The 20,526-nt window shown below is 40.9% G+C and overlaps 1 protein-coding gene across 2 annotated transcripts in view; it reads right to left on the bottom strand.

Annotated features, from left to right (window-relative positions):
- The window catches only part of DOCK8 (dedicator of cytokinesis 8), a gene marked incomplete at its 5' end in the record, with an annotated part of 223,166 nt that extends 212,954 nt beyond the window's left edge, over positions 1-10,212 (bottom strand). For both annotated transcript variants that reach the window (XM_079707127.1, XM_079707126.1), the window contains one exon: positions 10,160-10,212. In XM_079707127.1, the coding sequence (XP_079563253.1) occupies positions 10,160-10,212 (53 nt within the window). The remainder of the gene's footprint in view (positions 1-10,159) is intronic.
- Positions 10,213-20,526: the final 10,314 nt, after the last annotated feature.

Consider the following 20,526-nt stretch of genomic DNA (forward strand, 5'->3'; position numbering starts at 1 on the left):
GAAAATGTGTCCATTCTTCATTCCCAGCCCCATCTTATCGATGACTTCCTAATCAATATTTTCCATCCTGACCTATCATTCAAGCCGCAAGCTTGTATCTCAAACTGCCCACTAGAAATGTTGTATATTTTATGCACATCTGTACTAGTCAGGGTAGGCTTGGTTTTGCTGTGATAACAAATAATCCAAAAATCTTAGTGGCTTATAAAAACAAAGACTTCCAGAGAGCAATTGTGGCTCTTCTCTGTCTCTACTCTAGGACACAGGTTGACAGATCAGCCTCTGTCTGGAACATTGCTGGTTGTATAGAATAGGAAACAACGATATGACAAAGGGCAGGCCAGCTCTGAAAGCGCACCTCAAAGTGACCACATCACTTTCAACAAGGTGAAAAGTAAAGTCCTCTGACAGGGAGGGAGAGCAAATATATGGAAATGTGAAATCTACTATATTCTATATTAAACAAAACTCTACAAGAGAAGTACAAAATCATCCTCCTTAAACCAACTCAAGGTCCTAATTTTCATAATTTCTCATTGGCATCCTCTTTATCCAATTTCCCCAGGATGGAAATCTTAGTGTTACCTCTTTTATAAACTTTAGTTTTCCCAATTACAAAAACACTCTTTGAAAAAAACTTGTCAAATATACATCCACACACGTCGCATACAAGGAGACAAAAATCACCAATAATCCTAACACCCAGGTATTATCCAACACTTATCACATGTTAGCACATGTCCTTCTGCTCACCTCCCTATCACATGTATCAATCTATTTAATCTCTGTAGGGAGACACATATTTACATTTCTATAAAAAAAGATACCATACTATACATATAGCTTTGTGGCTGTTAAAAAACTTACCAAGATAACTCTAATATTTTCTTTCTCCCCATTATTTTAAAATATCCTCTAGATGGTAATGATGTGCAAATTTAAATATCCAGCTTTGACCTCTCCCCTGAGCCCCAGATTCCCGAATAAAATTACGTAGTAGGTAATTCCAGTTGAATTTCTAATATGCATCTTAGTATGTCCCCAATTAAACTCCTGATTCAGCCTGAAAGCCTATTCTTCATCCAGTCTTTTTTATCTGTTAAAAGCATCAACATCCACACATAGCGCTAACCTGAGAGACATTTTGATTCCTCTTTTTCTCTCATTGTCCTCCATGCCACATCTAATCCATCAACCCAATTTCCAAAATATGTCTCAGAGCTGACCGCTTCTCTCCCTCTACTCTCGGCTCTCCAGTCCTGCCACCATCACCTGTCCCCTGGACCCTGTACTACCTCTCACCTAGCCTTGCTTCTTCTCTTTTCTTCTCCATGGGGGCGCCAGAGTGATCTTCTAAACACAGAGGTCAATCACATCGTGCTTCTGCCCCCAAAACCTTCCCATTGCACTTGGAATAACATTTGAACATTTTCCTCGGCTTCTAAGGACTTTTTATGATTTCGTTTCTGCCTACTTTTCTCTTCATCTCTACCACTCCCCGCCGCCCCACACACACACTCACTCTATCCAGACACACTGGCTCTCTTTTCTTCCAACACATCAGCCTTACTTTTGCCCTGGGTATGGCACTTGCTAACTAACTCCCCTGCCTGGTCCTGGCCGGAGCTCATCTCCTTAGGGATGCCTTCCTTGACCTGGATTCCATCTTAAGGTATCCACACACCTGACATGGCCCTTTTTACATTCTCTAAGTACATATCACCATATTTTACCTGATATTTCCTTTTCATTTCCTGGTTTATTTCTTTATTGTCTTCCCATTGGAAAAATGACTTCTTTCAGGACAAGAACCTTGTCTGCTTATTCACTGCTCTATCCTCAGCTCTTAGAACACACACTGCCAGGCACATAGTTGACTACAATCAATATTCATGAAATGAGCCAATGAATAAATATTTAGTTGTTTCTCAAGTCCAGCTGATTCCCCTTGAAGTATCTGTTGACGCAGACCCTTTTCTTTCCATGCTCATTACGCCAGCCTAATCCCAGACATCACCTCACATCGGAATGACTGCAACTGCCTCCTTACCCATCTCGTGGAGCCCCCTCCAACCCATTCTTCGCACTATACCAGTTTCATCTGTCAATCACCTCCCTGTCCTTCAGGCCTGGCTGAAGCCTCACCCCCTCACCCTCTAGGGCTGCTACTCCTTCCTTCCCCTCTGAGTTATGTCAACATTTCATTCCTGCCCTTAACCCTCACCTGGCCATGCAACCAAACACCATCTCTTGTGTTCACTTATGTGAATCTGCTCACTCCAGCTGAATTCGGGGGGCATAAACTTGTTGTTTTGGGAGTTTGGGGTTTTTTTTTCTCATAATGCCTAGAGAAAATCATAGGCAGTCAAAAAATTCATGTGAGTTGAATGAAATTATTGGGTAGAGAACAAGATACAATAAGCAAATTGGAGACAGATACATACTACTATATATAAAATAGATAACTAATAATAACCTATTGCAGAACATAAGGAACTCTTCTCAATACTCTCTAATGGCCTATATGGGAAAAGAATCCAAAAAAGGGTGGATATATGTATATGTATAACTGATTCACTTTGCTGTACAGCAGAAACTAACACAACACTGTAAATCAACTATATTCCAATAAAGATTAATTTTTAAAAATAGGCAAATTGGATACCCCTTCTAAAGGGATACTGTGAGAACAGGTAGTGATTTAGAATGAAAGAGTAAAATACCAGTAGGTAAAGCAAACCAGAGGCAATCCTGTTCCCATAGAGAACAGATGGCCAGCATTGCCTTGAAACAACATTTATGGTAAATAGCAGGATAAAGTGCATTTTTAGTGGACTTTGAACCCAAGTTTTTCTACTAGCAAAAGGAAAAGGGGATGGTCATTCTGGTGTAAATTACTGCATGAGGACTAGCACCCCTTAGGCAACTCTAGTTTGCCTCCCTAACTACCCAGGGCCTCAGGTGGGTAACTTCTTGATGAGACCCCAAGTTCTCCTGAGTGTTCAGAGTACACAGCAGAGAACTGACTACCGAGAACTCAAACAGATCCAACAAAGAAGATGTCTGCTGTGTGCTGAGTATTGCCCTGGGTAGCAACAAGGTAAAGCAGAGATTTGGGGAAAAACATTTCTATCCATGGCCATTCTTCCCAGTTTGTCTAATTTGAGGTATGGTATAATAGAGGAACTACATCTCCCTGTTCAACAGGGGAGAATCAGCCCAACCATTCAGTTTTACCAAGCCCCAAATATCCCCATAAGGATTTTACATTTGGTAGTGTATATATTGTACAACTATTTTAATCCCTAAAGAATGACTTCAGAGGTCATACAAGGATCTGGGAGAGAAGCTGAATAGGAAGAGGTAAGAGACATTGAAGAGAAGGGGTCAAGATTCTAATAAAGTTTTAAAAGAATGATAAAACCAGGCGGGGGTGTGAATGTGAGGAAATGAGAACTTGCAGGGCCACTGGCAGGAGTGTAAATAGGTAGAACTTTTCTGGGAAACAACTCGGCCATGTGTAGCAAAAGCTTGAAAAATGTTTCTTTCCTTTAAGCAAGCAATTCCACTTCTAGAAATTTTAAGGGAGTATTTGCACTAACACATAAAGATATATGCATAAAACTGTTCATCAAGCTCTGTACATTATTATAAAAAATTAGAAACTATCTTAAGGCCCAAGCATAGAGAATTAATTCAATAAATCACTGTATATCTAATCAACACAACTTTATACAGCCTATGTAAATTATAATGTAGCTCTACATGGATGAACGTGGAGAGTTCATATTTTTAAATTTAAAAAATAGAGCATAAAACATGTGCAATGTGATCTCATTTTTCTAAAAATGGAAAGATGTACATCCAAATATTAAGAGCTATAACTTATGGGTAATAGAAATTTTTGCTTGCTGTACTTTCCTACTTTTAATGATGAACATGGATGAAAGAATAGAATGTGGATGAAACACTGGTTCTGCCATTGCCATTTCTGCTTTTCTAATCCTGCATCTGATCTAAACACAGTGGGACATAATATAATGGTCTTATACCCTAGGCCAACTTTGCCAGTTTGTTTGACTTCACCGCACCCTGCATACAGATGCCTTCCTATATACTTTCAGAGGTATCATTCTGTTTTTATTCTGCGTACCCCCAAGTTGTCAATATAGCAAACTATACTACTAAGGTGCAAACTCTAGAAGCACAGGGACCACACTTAACCACAACTGCATAAACTCTATTGTAATTTCCTAGAGTCTAGAGAACCTTTATAGCTGCTGATTGGTAATAAATTAGACTGAACATTCGTGGGAAAAGGAATAGCACATTCCTGTTGCTTTAGCCACTGATTATTGACCAAAACATGAATAAGCACCTGGTGTTTACCACTGAAAAGAACTAAGCATTCTTTTTTCTTAGCTTCCTCCAGCAAGAAGTCTGAGTAGTCACATCCCTGTCTGTTACAGAGGATGGAAGGTTGAGGTGTTTTTAACATCATCTCATTCCATCACTAGCTCTGTGTGGGGAGTGGAGATGTGAGACCTGGTCCCCTGAGCTCTTCCTCTCTCCCTAGGTAACCACATGACATAATTATATTTTCTTTGCCATGTAGAAGTAAACACTGACTTTACATATACATGTGAAATTGTCAGAGCTCAAAGAACTCCAATTGAAAAGCTCACCCTGGCAGAAGGTTCTTTCAATTGTACTAGATGCCTGAAGTTCAAGTGGAGCTTTTCCAAGAATCCAAAAATAAAATGATTCTGAATGTGAAAGACCAAAATCCTGAGTTCAATTGCCTGAAGCCTCTTCTCGTGGTTTTTGGTCTAGAACACGTCCGACGAATGAAGCAATTTCTGAAAGCAACCACACCCTGCTCTGCCATCACTACTAAAGAATAGCACTGTTTCACTGCAGACGTGCATTTAGACATATGAATACATATATTTTATGCTTGCATCATTTTTGCAGACAAAATTAGCAAACACTTCTCAGGCACAGCTCAGTGCCTTCTTCTTGTTCTGGTCTTTATGCTGAAAATTATTGGGATTGTTCTTTTTTTATTGAAGTATACTTGATTTACAATGTCATGTTATGATCTCATTACATTGTCAATGTCAATGTCACTTTGTACAGCAAAGTGATTCAGTTTTATATATATGTGTGTGTGTGTATATATATGTATATATATATATATATATATATATATATATATATATATATATATATATATATATACTTTTTCAGATTCTTTTCCCTTGTAGGTTATTACAAAAAATGGAGTATAGCTCCCTGTGCTATACAGTAGGTCTTTGTCAGTTATCTACTTTGTATATAGTAGTGTGTATATGTTAATCCCAACCCCCTAAATTATTCCTCCCCACCTTTCCCCTTTGGTAACCATAAGTTTATTTTCTATGTCTGTGGGTCTATCTCTGTTTTGTACACAAGTTCATTTGTATCTTTTTTTCTAAGATTATTGGGATTGTTCTTAAATGCAATCTGTCTTCTTGGACCCTTGTTTTTATCTTACACAAGATCACTCTCTAATGATAATTATTATGCATCACATTTTGTTCCTTTTCTACAATGAGGAAATGAAGGTATGTAAAGTTCTCAACATAATACTAGGCACATAGTAAGTAGTCAATAAATATTACTTACTTTATGATTATTTTAAAATAAAACTGGACTTCCCTGGTGATCCAGTGGTTAAGACTCCATGCTTCCACTGCAGGGGATGCAGGTTCCATCCCTGGTTAGGGAACTAACATCCCACATGCTACTCAGTGCAGCAAAAAAATTTAAAAACTAAATAAATATAATAAAACTGAGACAGTAGCATGGTGTATAGTGGTTTAGGGAGAGGATTCTGGAGCAAGGCTGCCTGCATTTGAATTCCAGCTCTGGCCTTAGCTGTTTGTGACTTTGGACAATTTTCGTAAGTCATTGGTGCCCAGTTTTCCCATCTGTAAAATGGAGATAGTAATTGTTCCTACATCACAGGGGTGAATGAGTTACAATATGCATAGATCCATACCTGCCATACAGTAAGAATTATACAAGCATAAGTCATTATTATTTACTCCTTTCCATCCTTAAGGTCCAGAGGATCATGAATATTTTTTCTACAATGTGCATTTTTCCTCTCTTTACCCAAGGTCCTTACATTACTTTAATATTTGATCTAGATCTATATCCTGTGTTTTATTTGTTTTGTTTTGTTTTGCGGTACGCGGGCCTCTCACTGTTGTGGCCTCTCCCGTTGCGGAGCACAGGCTCCGGGCACACAGGCTCAGCGGCCATGGCTCACGGGCCTAGCCGCTCTGTGGCATGTGGGATCTTCCCGGACCGGGGCACGAACTCGTGTCCCCTGCATCGGCAGGCGGACTCTCAACCACTGCACCACCAGGGAAGCCCCCCACAAACATTTTTTAATGATAGTTTGTATCATTCAGGGTAGAAAGGTGAAAAAATATGAACCCATGCTGAATGTACTGATGGCCCTATTTCAACGTTGCCTTACTTTTGTAAGTTGATCTATTTTAAAAAACGAATAGTACATAGGTATGCAAGGGAAAATATTCTTTTCCAACTTCAAAATTGCAAAACATCACACTTAGTTTGTTTACATGTTAAACACTGATCAGAACAATTTGCAATGCTGCTACTGAAATGTTTGTTTTTTTTAAATTAATTACTTACTTGCTTTTAAAGGAAATTCTTAAGAAATGTGGATCAAAATAGCACATGCCCAACTAAGAACACAGTCTTTGGAGCAGTTTGTAACCCCAGCTCTGCCTCTGATGTTTGCATGGCCTTGAACAAATTACATGGCCTGTGCAACTACATCTCCAAGCTTCATTTTCTTCTTCTGTATGAGACGTCAGGTGAGTCTCATAGGGTTTTTCTAAGAATCTAACAATATAATCCGTTAAGCACATAATGCAGTGTCTGGGACATAGTAAATGATCAATAAATGGTGCATTTTAATATTATGTTAATACTAGGTATGCCCTTATTAATCCATTCCTTTGAACAATAATTTCTGCCAAGCTCCTCTGCATAACTCTCTACCAAGTACACAAAATGCTTCCAAAGGGAAAATAGAACCCCCTAAATAGGAATATCCAGTCCTTATTTTTGCCTGAGGATTAGGGAAGCTTTTAAATTTTATTTAACTTGAGTGGGGCCTTTCTTGGTCAGATTGCATCATGCATTCTGTTCCACTGGGTTTGTCTGGTATACTCAGCACAGAGATGGAAGACATATGAGCAAGAACATCAACCTCAAGGGCACTCCAACCTGCTACTGGCATCATTGTTCCCAGCCCAAACTGGTCTCTGCACAGGAAGTTCTCCAGCTTCAGCTTTCCTTCCTACATTTCTTTCTTAGAATCTTCAAGTTGGTGGCAATGGAGATGATAACAACAATGATGAAGCTGATAGTAATGTGGATGAAGCCAGCTAGCATTTATTTAACATTTATTCTGAGCCAGGCACTATAAGCACTTTGTATATAGTATTTCACTTAATCCTCTCAACAGTCATACAAGGTAGGTATTGATACGATGAATATCCCCATTCAACATATAAAAACTCAAAGTTTAGAGAGGTTAAATAGCATGCCCAGTGTCACACAGTTAGTCTGGTGCAGAGAGCCAATCGGTAAGCAGATGTGATTCCAGCCAGGGCCTTTATTCTTTTTTTTTTTTTTAGAATCTTTGTTTTTTTTTGCCGTACGCGGGCCTCTCACTGTTGTGGTCTCTCCCGTTGCGGAGCACAGCCTCCGGACGCTCAGGCACAGCGGCCATGGCTCACGGGCCCAGTCGCTCCGCGGCATGTGGGATCTTCCCGGACCGGGACACGAACTCATGTCCCCTGCATCGGCAGGCGGACTCTCAACCACTGCGCCACCAGGGAAGCCCAGAATCTTTGTTTTTATTTCAGTTTTGATTATCTTGTTTCGTTGGATTAATAGACTAGTATTTGTCATGGTTACACAGGTATTATTAATTTTTTAAATTAATTTTTACTGGAGTATAGTTGCTTTACAATGTTGTGTTAGTTTCTACTGTACAGCAAAATGAATCAGCCATACATATACATATATGCCCTCCCTTTTGGACTTCCTTCCCATCCAGGTCACCACAGAGCATTGAGTAGAGTTCCCTGTGCTATACAGTATGTTCTCATTAGTTATCTATTTTATACATAGTATCAACAGTGTATATGTGTCAATCCCAATCTCCCAATTCCTCCCACCCTCCCACTTACCCCTCAGTATCCATACATTTGTTCTCCCTGTGTCTCTATTTCTGCTTTGCAAATAGGATCATCTATACCATTTTAAGTAAGCCAGAAAGGGCCTTTATTCTGAACCCCCAGGCTACACCAACCCCACTGCTGCTTTCAAGACTGCCTTATAGGGATTAGTCCAGGTCCTACTGCTCTCCTCAGACTAATTCCACCCAACCCCACGTCTCTAACGTATTTCTGTCAGAGTCGTACCACCTGACCTGAAGTTCACAGAGACAGAAGAGCAGCAGCTATGACAAGTGGTACATCCATCAGAAACTTCAGTTTGATTTCCCTCAGCCCCCAAACGAACTGCCCCTCCTGCATGGCAACAGGCACGAAACCCGATGCAGAAAAAAATCCCCATAGGGAAATCCCTGATATACTTTATGCCTTTTGACTACTACCTTTCAGCCTCCAACATTAATACACAGTACACAATAACAATTAAACTCATTTTAAAGATGAAGAAATAGTAAAGTAAGAGAAATGGTTTGCTCACAGCTACACAACAGGTGGAAATAAAATGGCCAGTAAAGCTCAGTATGCCCTCTGCAAGACCTTACCACCTTATTATTCCAGGCTTCTAATTCCCCGTGGCTGAAACCTCTTCACAGTCTAGCAGCACAAAAATGGACTGTGGAACTAGCCTTTCACAGGCTCAGCTAAAAGAAGACTAACTAATCCTAGAGCAATGAGGGCAGTAAAATAATAAGTTGACTCTTCAGGATGAATTTCATATTATCTTTTAACCAGACAGCCTAGATTTCTCGGGCACGACAAAAATGTCTCCAAACACTTGTCAGCAGTTTTCAGTGGAGGAAAAACTGCAGTTAAAGCACCTTTAGTGGAAGCTTTGAGCAGTAGATGTGCTTGCATTTAGTTTGTGCAATTTTGATTATGAATTGGATGGTGGGTTGGATCTATGTCCTTAGTTCTTTGCTGGAGTGCTAGAAATCTAAAAATGTCAGCCACAGGCCATTCCTTTTTTATTTAAACGGAGAACTTAAAAAAATCACTTTTTCGGGCTTCCCTGGTGGCGCAGTGGTTGAGAGTCCGCCTGCCGATGGAGGGGACACGGGTTCGTGCCCCGGTCCGGGAAGATCCCACTTGCCGCGGAGCGGCTGGGCCCGTGAGCCATGGCCGCTGAGCCTGCGCGTCTGGAGCCTGTGCTCCGCAACGGGAGAGGCCACAACAGTGACAGGCCCGCGTACCACAAAAAAAATAAATAAGTAAAAAATAAAAATCACTTTTTCCACTTCATGCCTCCTTTGGACCAGAGAATAAAAATAGCGATGTCAGTAGGAGCCAAACTTTATTCTGGAAAAATAAAACGAGAGGGGAAAGCGTCCTCCTCAGAACAACCAAAGTCTTGAAGCAGCTGCCTCAAAGCAAAACTCTCATTTCAACCACTTCTTCTCTCACCCCTTCTCGGAGCAGCCTCAAAGCATGGCGCAGTTTATGAGAAACTCCGTGGCGTGCCCAGCACTGCTAACCGGGCGTCCTTCCCACTACCAGGGCCCAGCCACCTGTCAACCCCGAGGGCGGCGCGGGCGAGGCGGGGCTGGGGACGTGGCTCCGGGAAGAGGCACTGGTGACAGGACCATCAGGAGGACTGGGATTCTCGGGGAGGAGCTGGCTGAGCCCAGCCCTCGGGCCATCCCGCGCTCAACGGCCCCATCGCAGCCGCCTCAGGGCCCCGGGCCCCCTGCCGTGTCTCGGGCGCCACCACCACCCCCGCGGACTCCCTGGGACTCTGCGGGCGGCAACCTCCACCCCCACCCTTCGGAGCGGCCCAGGCGTCGCGCTCCACCAGCTGAGGCGGTGCGGCCGCGAGTCCGCCGCGGGGCGCCTCTTACCTGTTGATCTTGAGCGCGAACGCGCGGCGCTCTGCGCTCGGCAGCGTGGCCATGGCGCGCCGGCGGCTCTTCGGCCTCTAGGGTCTCGGGAGGCGCCCAGCGGGGGCCCGGCGCGCCTCAGGGCTGCAGCAGCACGTGCCGAGCGGGACTCGAGCCTCATCTGTCAGTCGCAGCTGGAAACTTCCGCATTTCCACCTTAAGCGCTGAAATCACCCCGGGGGAGGGCCCAACCTCAGAGCTGCGGCGGCCAGCCCTGCCACCCGGCGCCCGGCCCGGCGCGCAGGGAGCTGCGCGCGAGGAGGGTGTGGACCCACCGCGGAATTGCCCTCCGGATGCTCGGACCGCCGACGCGCTTCTTCCCGGGGCCCTGACCTCAGGCAGAAAGGAGCTCGGGCGGATGACCCGGCGACCACTGAGCGAGGCCGGAAACTCCATCTGCCCGAAGCTGCGAGGCGGCCAAGGGCCTGTGGGCAAGAGCTGGGAACGCGCGCCTTCCGCCCGCCCCTCACAGCTGGCGAGGTCGGGAAAGCAACCCTGGAATTCTTTGCGCTAGGCCTTGTTAAGTGTTCGCACCATGCCCTGGAGCAGGCAGCTTAAATTTAACAAGAAGAAAAAGGAAAAAAAAACGTTGGTGGAAATTTCAGGAGACATACCAACTTTCGCAAATGGTATGTCCGTCATCCTTACTGGGGTGACTTTAAATAAATACAACGAGTCCATGCAAGGAATAAACAATTTTTTAAAACCTGGAGATAAATGCTTTTCTCTGGAGAAACAGTGCACAGCACTTTCCTGTGATTCAAGCATATGCTGCAACCCTGTTTATTTCAGCTTCAGACCGAGAAGTGTACGAAGAAGTCCAGCCCCAAACTCAAGAAAAAAATCAGAAAAGTCCCAGTGCTCACCGGAGTGGAAAAGTCTGTGTTTACCGACTTGCTCTAAGTTTTACTCTGCTAGAGCACTCCGTATGTAATGCCTCTGTTTGTCAACTGACCCTTAAAAAAAAATACGAAATCGAGATACGTTTGGTTCAAAGCTGCACTACTGTCCAGTAGGTAGCCACTACCCACATGTGGCTATGGAACACTTGAAATTATAGTTAGTCTGAATTGAGATGTGCTGTGTAAAATACGCACCGAACTTTGAACACAGTACAGAAAAAATGATGCAAAATAGCCTGTCAATGATTTTTTATGTTGATCATGTTAAAACGATACTTTGCATATGTTAGGTAAATATTATTAAAATGAATTTCACCTGTTTGTTTTTCCTCTTCAGAATGTGGCTCTCATTAAAGAAGTTTAAAATTATACATGTAGCTCACATTATATTCCTGTTAGATAGTGCTGGTTCAATAGAACCTAGTTTGCAACCTAATATTAAAGTGCCTGGGAACTGAATTCTGTCTCTTGCCCACTGCCTTTCTTTCTCTGGTTTCAGCTAGCTCAGGTAGTTTAGTAATTCTTCAGAGCTGGTTAGGTAACTCTCCTCCCCCTCCCCACTTCAAATATCAATGGCTTTAAGCATAGTATAAGACACAGGTTATAAGTGTAACATTACATAGACTATGAAACGAGACCCCCAAAAAAGAAACCTTTTTGAAATTTGGAGTTTCTGACTTTCAAAATTCTCCCAGGTATGTTTACCACACTGGAATTTATAAGCAAAGATTTACATAAAAAAATAGTAAGAGAACAATTCAATAATAACAATTCAATACTTCTTCAAACTGGGAACAAATAGATGATTTGTAGAAAATTGTTTTACACTAGAATCTTCAGTCTACCGTGTACTAAGTCAGCCTTTCAGATGAGCTTCTCTTAGTTTCTGAATGATGGTGACATACACTTTCATACAGAGCAAAATATATTGTTGTCCACACAAACATAAATAAAATGTAATGAGAGTATCTCAAATTTTCAGAATTTGCAATTAAGGAAAACTTTTGTGTGTGGGGGGAGAAAGGGAGGAATCTTAAAATCTCCCCTCTTATGTCAGCTCATGCTGCATTCAACTCATTCACCTTAGCATTTGGTACCTAACTATGAAAGTAAGGCCAGCATCATTATCCTCCATCCCATCAATTCCTTAGTTAGAAGTGATGGTTAGAAATGACTCCAGATTTCCTTAACAGCCTTTTGGTAATTCACCATGAGTGTGTTATCCACTAAATTAGGCAAATGCCTATTTTTAAATATTCTATCTGCTCTTGGGTACAGTCACAGATCTCTGGCAAACTTCAAAAATAGCTAAGTGCCTTGCTTCATTTCTCACTCCCTCCTATTTCCCTCTAGGGCTTCTTTCCTAATTGCCACTCTGTCCAAAGCCCACTCTGGAAGGCTTCCTTCTTTCCACACCATGTGACATCTCTAGGCCTTCCTCTTTCTCTGCGTCTTTGTGTCATTTGATTTTGTTTGTCACCTTTATAAAATTCCTCCCTTCTATGACAGACCTTATATCAATTATCCCAAATTCTCCTGTAGTTTTCTCCATATCTTCTTCTTCTTACCTCCTCAGAAAGCCAATCTCTTTTTTACATTGCATCTTACTTATTTTTTACAACAGACAATTAAATAACACTTACCTTGTACCAGGGCCTGTATCAAGCCCTTTTCAAATATTAATTAATTAATAACAACCCTTAAGTAATAACATTATCCTCACTTTGCAGCTGGGGAAACCAAGGCTCAGAGAGGTTAAGTGACTGGCCCGAGATCACAGACTAGTACGGGGCATTTCCAATCCCCCAGATATTTCCACTTAAATATCTTCAAACTCCACGAACATAAAACTGAAACTCTCCATCTCCTCTACCCCATTGTATAAGCTTGCTATCCCTCCATAATCACTCATTTCTGTTGGCACTATTTCCCATTTGCCAGTTAAAAGCTTTGGAATCATTTAATGGAGGGGAAAGCAGGAAATCTGCGTTCTGGCTTCAGGTTTTCACTATGTGATTCTGAGCGAGTCACACCCTGTTTGGACCACAGAATTCTCAGTCATAGAATGACCCCATCTGCCCTTCTCTTTATAATGTGTCAGCTCTGACTTCTTCCTCTTCTTTACCCTTCAGATCTAATCAGCTAACAAGGCCTGTCATTTATTCTATATAAACATCACTCCTTTATAAATATCACTGTTCTCACTGATTCCATTCCGACCCAGCCCTTATAAATTAATGTCTGGATGACAAAAATAAGATTTTAGATGGCTCCCTGTCTATAGCTTCTCCTTATTCCAATCCAATCTGACTCTACCACTGTATTAATTTTACTAAAATACCATTTCATCATGTTACTTCCCTGCTCAACTAACTTTGGTGGCTTCCTGTAGCCTCTATGACCAAGTGTGACCTTCTCCAACTGGCTTATAGTGACTTCTCCATGTCATGTAACTAACTCTATCCCTTATCTCTTTGTTGAAGCAAGGAAGATCTTCAGCTAGAGAAATCGGTGTTCTTCCTGCCTGGGGCCTCCTTTGCTATGTCATTCTTCCTGCCATCCTCACCAGACATCACATCCAGTCTCTCCCCATCCTGTAAAGTTTGAGTCAAGTTGTCAATTTCCACCTCTACCTAAAGGAGTGTCTCATTCAGTCTGACAGCACCCTTTGTTTAGTTAAATAGGTCATCACCAGTAAACACAGCCTAGTGGAATGCAAGGTCCATAGGACTATAGAGAAAAGGGTGACATTTGTGCATTTCCTTCCTTATTTTGCAAGCCATTCAAGACCTCCATCAGCTTTCACTCAAATGTCACCTGCCATGACCATCTACTTAACATTGCAATGCCCCTTTCCCTAATCCTGACCCTCCCTAGCTCCTTTTCCAACTTTCAAAGCATAGTTTTTCTCCATAGCACTTGTCACTATCTGACATACTACATATTTTATTTATTTGCAAGTTTATTATCGCTCATGCTTCTAGAATATAAGTTCCATGAGTGCAGAGATTTTTGTTTTATTCCTTTCTCTATCTCTATTACCTAGAGTAATGCCTGGTACAAAGTAAGTGTTCAATAAGTTCTTGTTGAATAAATGAATGAAAAGCTGATTCGGTATTGAATACAAAGCAGACACTCAATAAATATTTGTTAAATTGAACTTGACTGGGAGTGGCCAAGTTGATGTGTCTTTCAGAAGGAAGTTAGAGCCTTTTTTACCCTCTTGAGTTTTTAAGTTGTGCCTTTTTATGAATATCTTCCAGCTCTGTTTTGTATTTATGTCTTGGGTTGAGAAATCAAACTAGCACATAGGTTATTACTAGCAAGTAGATCTCTTTATTACCATCTTGTAATTGAGGACAGATATAGAAAGATTTGTGTGCTAGTATTTAAATCCAGCCATAGCTCAGATATTAGAATTTGGAGTTTCTAATTTTCTCCACTTCATTTCTCATATTGTCACAAGAGATCTGTAAATATGAAAAGAATAAAACTAAGAAACTTTCCCTTAATATGTATATATTAGTCCCCCTTATTCATGCTTTCACTTTCCACGGTTTCAGTTACCCTCAGTCAACCACAGTCTGAAAATATGAAATGAAAAATTCAAGAAATAAACATAAGTTTTAAAATGCACACTGTTCTGAGTAGCGTGATGAAATCTCCCGCTGTCCTGCTCCATCCCACCACAGACATGAATCAGCCCTTTGTCCAGTGTATCTGCCCAGTAGTCAGTTATATATATGCATATATATAACCGTCTTGGTTATATATGCAGTATCACAGTGCTTGTGTTCAAGCAATGTTTTTTACTTAATAATGGCCACAAAGTGCAACAGTAGTGACCTGGAATCCAGATATGCCAAAGAGAAGCTGTAAAGTGCTTCTTTTAAGGAAAAGGTGAAAGCTCCTAAATTAATAAGGAAAGAAAAAATATTGTATGTTGAGTTTGCTAAGATCTATGGTAAGAATGAATCTTCTCTCCATGAAATTGTGAAGAAGGACAAAGAAATTCATACTAGTTTTGCTATCACAATTCAGACTGCAAAAGTTATGACCACGGTATGTGATATGTGCTTATTAATTTGGAAAAGGCATTGAATTTGTGCAATAAGATATTTAGAGAGAGAGAGAGAGAGAGACTGCATTCACATAACTTATTACAGTATATTGTTATAATTGTTCTATTTTATTGTTAGTCATTGTTAATCTCTTACTGTGCCTAATTTATAAATTAAACTGTACCATAGGTATGTATGTTTAGGAAAAATAGTATGTATATGGTTCAATACTATCCACAGTTTCAGGCATCCGCTGAGGGTCTTGGAACATATCCCCTTTGGATAATGGGGTACTACTGTATACACACATATTATATACATGTATCTTATGTGGTTACTTTACTATGTATATTAGTATTTTAAATGTAAGAGTTAGGCCATATTCTAACGTACAATGCTATTTCATATTCAATAGGAATATTCATACTATAGTATTTTATACCTAGAAGGACCTTGGATTAATTCATGAATGAATAAATTCTCTCATTATCATTTATGTGCCTTCCATTAATTCCCCAAACATTTACCAAGTGGTTCCCATATGTCAGGTTCTGAACTAAATGATACTAGGGGCAAAATCATTAACAATACTTGTTCCCTGACTTCCCAGAACTCATGATCTAGGAACAAGATACACGTTACCAAGGAAAGAAGAGACTTATTCCATGGGACAATGCAGGAATGTTTTCCTGCACAGAACTCCGTGAGAGTGAGGAAGCACAGACAGGAAATGATTTATTCTTGTGGAGAGGGTGTTGGCAGAGAAATTGACGCTGAGGAAGAATGACTTTACTGACCCAGTGACATGGAAACTGGTCTTAAATGACAAGTAAGCATTCACCAGGCAGAGAAGAGTGCATTCAGGATATTCCAGGCAGAAGGAGCACTACATGCAAAGACAGGGAGCCAGGAGACACCAGTGCCCATCCCAGCAGTCAAAAGTATGATGGAGTCCACGGGTGCAGAGAGAAGTGGCGAGAAATGAAACTTGGAAGGTGGGCAGGACCTGAATGTGAGGGTCCTGTTAAAGAATTCAGACTTTATCCCAAAGGCTATGAAAACCACCAAAAAGGAACTGCTCTTTCTATAAAGGTCATTGCCACCTGGCAATCCATGATAAGGACTGTCCCATAGAGTATAGACACAGGGTGGTAAGGATTATGTCTCCCAGATCTGGCATTGCCATCCCCATCTTTCTCAACCTGAGCACACATACACTGGACACTAATGAAGAAATAAATTGCTCTTTACAGCAGGATTTAGGCAATTTTCCAAAAGTCATATCGCATGGAGAGAGGGAGGATTTATGGGGGACAGAAAGTCAGGTGCTGGTCCTCTGGTCTGGTTACCTCTGCCCCTCATTGGAGTGTCCCACAGGAATATGGTTACTGCCTCTTTATTTACCCACTTTCCCATCAATCTACCATCTTCTCCCTAAAGAATCAGTTACCCATCCCTTGGTTTGTTGTTATGTCTGGGCAATTTCCCAGGCATCCACTAAATGTTGCACTTTCTCCTTCTGCTAGTTTCCACTGTCCCTGCAGGGGGAAAAGTTGGGTTCTGATCCAAGCCTGGGGGGGATTTAGTGGTGGGCTTCTATTCTAGGCTGCAGCTGACATTCTTCATGCGTAAAATGTGGTTAATAGTGGTACCAATTCCAGGACTGTTCCAAAGATTAAATAATATAAAACTCTCATAGTAAGTGACATATAATTATTCCTATTATTATCACTATTTGAAATGTCTACAGAAGCAAATTACTAAAAGTCTAAATAAAAGTAGTTTAATCTTTAAGTTTATTACCCTCGTAATAAACTAGGTCAGTAACTCAACAACACCATCAAGCGCCCAGGTTCTTTCCATCCCTCCACTCTGCCATACTCAGTCCATTGGTCATGTTGGTTATCCCTCTTATGACCTCATGGCTACAAGCTGGACTTGTAGCCATGAGGTCAGGACTCTGATCAGCCACAGCACACACCAGCACCCCAATAAGAGAGAAAGAAAGAGGCTAAGGCTTTCTCCATGAGAAACTCTGCCTTTCCCAGAAGTCCTCCAGGAAACCTGCCATGAGAACTCACTAGCCAGAGATGGGTCAGATGCTGCTCCTCGGCTGCATGGGAAGCGGGGAAAGAGCATCTAGAAACAGAAGTGGGTGATTATGTTTGGCTTAGAATTACTCTGATTCATTCTCTTGAGCTGCAAAAACAGAAAAGGGACAAAGGGGAGAGTAGCTGTTGGATAGGCAGTGAACAGAGGCTGCCAGACTCATTTCATTGAGATTAAATAAGACGAAGCACATAAATGACAGAACATACTGCTGGTTATCGAGTATGCATTCTCAGAACATGTGGGCTGTGATTTTATTATTATTTGACATTTGTATTGCTCTGGAGCCATATAAATTGGGGTTTTCCCCCAGTTTCATTGCAAGATAATTGACATACAGAACTGTATACATTCAAGGTGTACAACATAATGATTTGACTTACACACATCACAAAATGATTACCAGAACAGGTTTAGGGGATGGAGGACATCCATCATCTCATGTAGATACAACATTAAAATTGTTTTTTAAATTGTTTTTTACATATTTACTATTATTTCCTCATAATAGATTCCCAGAAGTGGAAATTGTTAGGTCAAAGTTATAACCTCATGCCAAACATGCCTGCATGTAATCATGAGGAAATAGTAGACAAACTTAAATTGAGGGACATTCTGCTGAACAACTGCTAATCTTTTAAAAAATGTCAGTGCCATGAAAGACAAAGAAAGGCTGAGGAACTGGTACAGCTTAAAAGCAACTAAACAGCCCGAGCAACTAAAGGCAATGAGGGATGCTGGACTGGATCGTGGATCAAGAAAAGAACACCAGGGCTTCCCTGGTGGCACAGTGGTTGAGAGTCCGTCTGCTGATGCAGGGGACACGGGTTCATGCCCCAGTCCGGGAGAATCCCACATGCCGCGGAGCGGCTGGGCCCGTGAGCCATGGCCGCTGGGCCTGCGCGTCCGGAGCCTGTGCTCCGCAACGGGAGAGACCACAGCAGTGAGAGGCCCGCGTACCGCAAAAAGAACACCATAAACAAAATTACTGAGGCAATTGGCAAGATGTGCCAATTGACTCTGTATTTGACTCTGTATCAAAATTACATTTTCTAAATTTGATACTTACATCGTGGTTGCATAAGAAAATAAAGACAATAGCTTTATTCTTAGGAGAGGTACACTGAAGTATTTATGCTAAAGGGCAGAATGGTATGATGTCTGCAACTTACTCTCAGATGGTCATCAATGATCACAACAATGATAATGATAATAATGTTTATAATACTAAAATAAAACTGTAAATAATAATAAATTAACTAAATCCATCTAGATGAAGAGTATGTAGAAGTTTCTGCTCTGTAAATTTGAAAATTTTTCAAAATAAAAAGTTAAAGATAAAAAAATAAAAATTACAAACATAATTTTGGCTTTTGTAAGTTTGTGGCAACTTATAAGCAATGTATAAGAGGCTCTTTCATTATATGCTCACTAACACTGGCATTCATTTTTAATTTTTGCAAGTTTACTCAACTAAAAATTAATTTTAAATTATGTGTTTATTAGTTAAATGAGTTGAATATTTTTCCATGTTATTTCATTACAGAGTTGTATTTTTCTTGTGTGTCTATTTGTATCTTGTCCCACTTGCCTATTAAAGCCTTAGAGTTTTTCTTGTTGATTTGTGTCGACCCTTTGGAGTAATATGTTACCATTGTAGGTTATCTCTCTTTAAGGAACTATGATCTCCCTAAATACCTTGAGCTATTTGGAGAACAATGGAAACCAGACAAGTTTACAGAATTTTAGAAATTTTGTTGGCCCTGGATGACTGTCAACACGAGACCAAATTTAATATGCATTTTTGAAATGCTTTTTTCCCATTTCAGTGTTCTTCAATATCCTCCCAGTCACTTCACTCCACCCTATAGCCCCACATATTACCGTAAGGATTCAGGTAGCACGACAAGCACCAGGACACTTTCAAAAGATGGAAAAGCAGGCTGCATGGTGGTTCTTTGTCCAAATTTGCCTGACTCAGTGTCCCCTGGTCCTCGCACACCATTGACTGGGCAGGACCACAGATTGGATGTCATACTACGGCACAATTCAACCATGTGATCTTTGCAATTCTTATAACAGTGTAGCAGCACGGTGCTGGTGGAGAGTAATATGTAGAATATGGATGTTAAATTCAGGTGCTATGTCTGCCATGCCCGCAAACCTATGTTCCAACCACTAACAATTTATGTCTTTTAAGACAAAAGTTCTCAAACTTTGAGAAGATTAGAATTACCTGGAGAGCTAAGAACAAACACAGAGGCCCAGACTCATTGAAATAGGATGAAGCATAGACCTCCATAAGTCTGCCAAGGTCTCCAGATGATTCTGTTATATACCAAAGCTGCTTGAGACTTACCAAATAAAATGAAAATATCCTCAAAGGGTATAAGATTAAAAACTATTATCAGATGAAGTTTTAGCTTGGATTATTTTAACATAGTTGAGAGGGATAGCTTGAAGAAACGTCAGTTAGTGTAGGCAACCTGTATGAGCAGGCATACTGTGAATTTAGAATCCTGACATGGTTCTCTGTCCAGGACCAGATCATCATTCAGCAATAAACTTTTTAAAAATTCAGTACACTTTTAAAAATTGTGAATCATTATGTTGTACACCTGAAACTTATATAATAGTGTACATCAACTATACCTCATTAAAAAATTAAAAAACAGATTAAAAAATAAAAACTGAGTATACTAATGTAAATGTCCATGTAACCCATCCAGTGAATATATGACTGATAAATGGAATCAAAACACATCTTTATTATGGTTTCCCACTGCTTCTTCAAAAGTGCATTCAGCACGGATAATCCTTGCCAATCCCATATGGGAATGTGGGCAGGTCCCATGATTTTTCTCTTACTTTTAGGTCAAAGTTCTTGGTTGCAAACATAGTTTCAAGTCTGAGACCAGAATGTCCAGCCCAAAATACTGATCAAAACTCCACCTTATGTTTAATGGCAAATATTCCCCCAGCTGGGGAATGCTTGAGCCTGGCAGCCTGCAGAGGCAAAGGAGGGGAAGAATGCATGGTTGGCTTCTTCCCTCCACTTTGTATTATTTTTCCTTTCTTTTCTTCTCCCACCACAGCTGGCTAGCTAGTTTCTGACCTCTTGGGGTTGGAGGAATGGTGAGTATAAGAAAGCTCTTATTCAAAGCTGACTCTTTCCTTGGATCTTTTTAGGTCCTTTGGAAGATTGTTTTCCTAGAGACTTCTCTCCTATAAGTCATTTTACTTGGTTTGTTCATTT

Source organism: Hyperoodon ampullatus (assembly GCF_949752795.1).
Source record: "Hyperoodon ampullatus genome assembly, chromosome: 6".
Classification (NCBI taxonomy): domain Eukaryota; kingdom Metazoa; phylum Chordata; class Mammalia; order Artiodactyla; family Ziphiidae; genus Hyperoodon; species Hyperoodon ampullatus.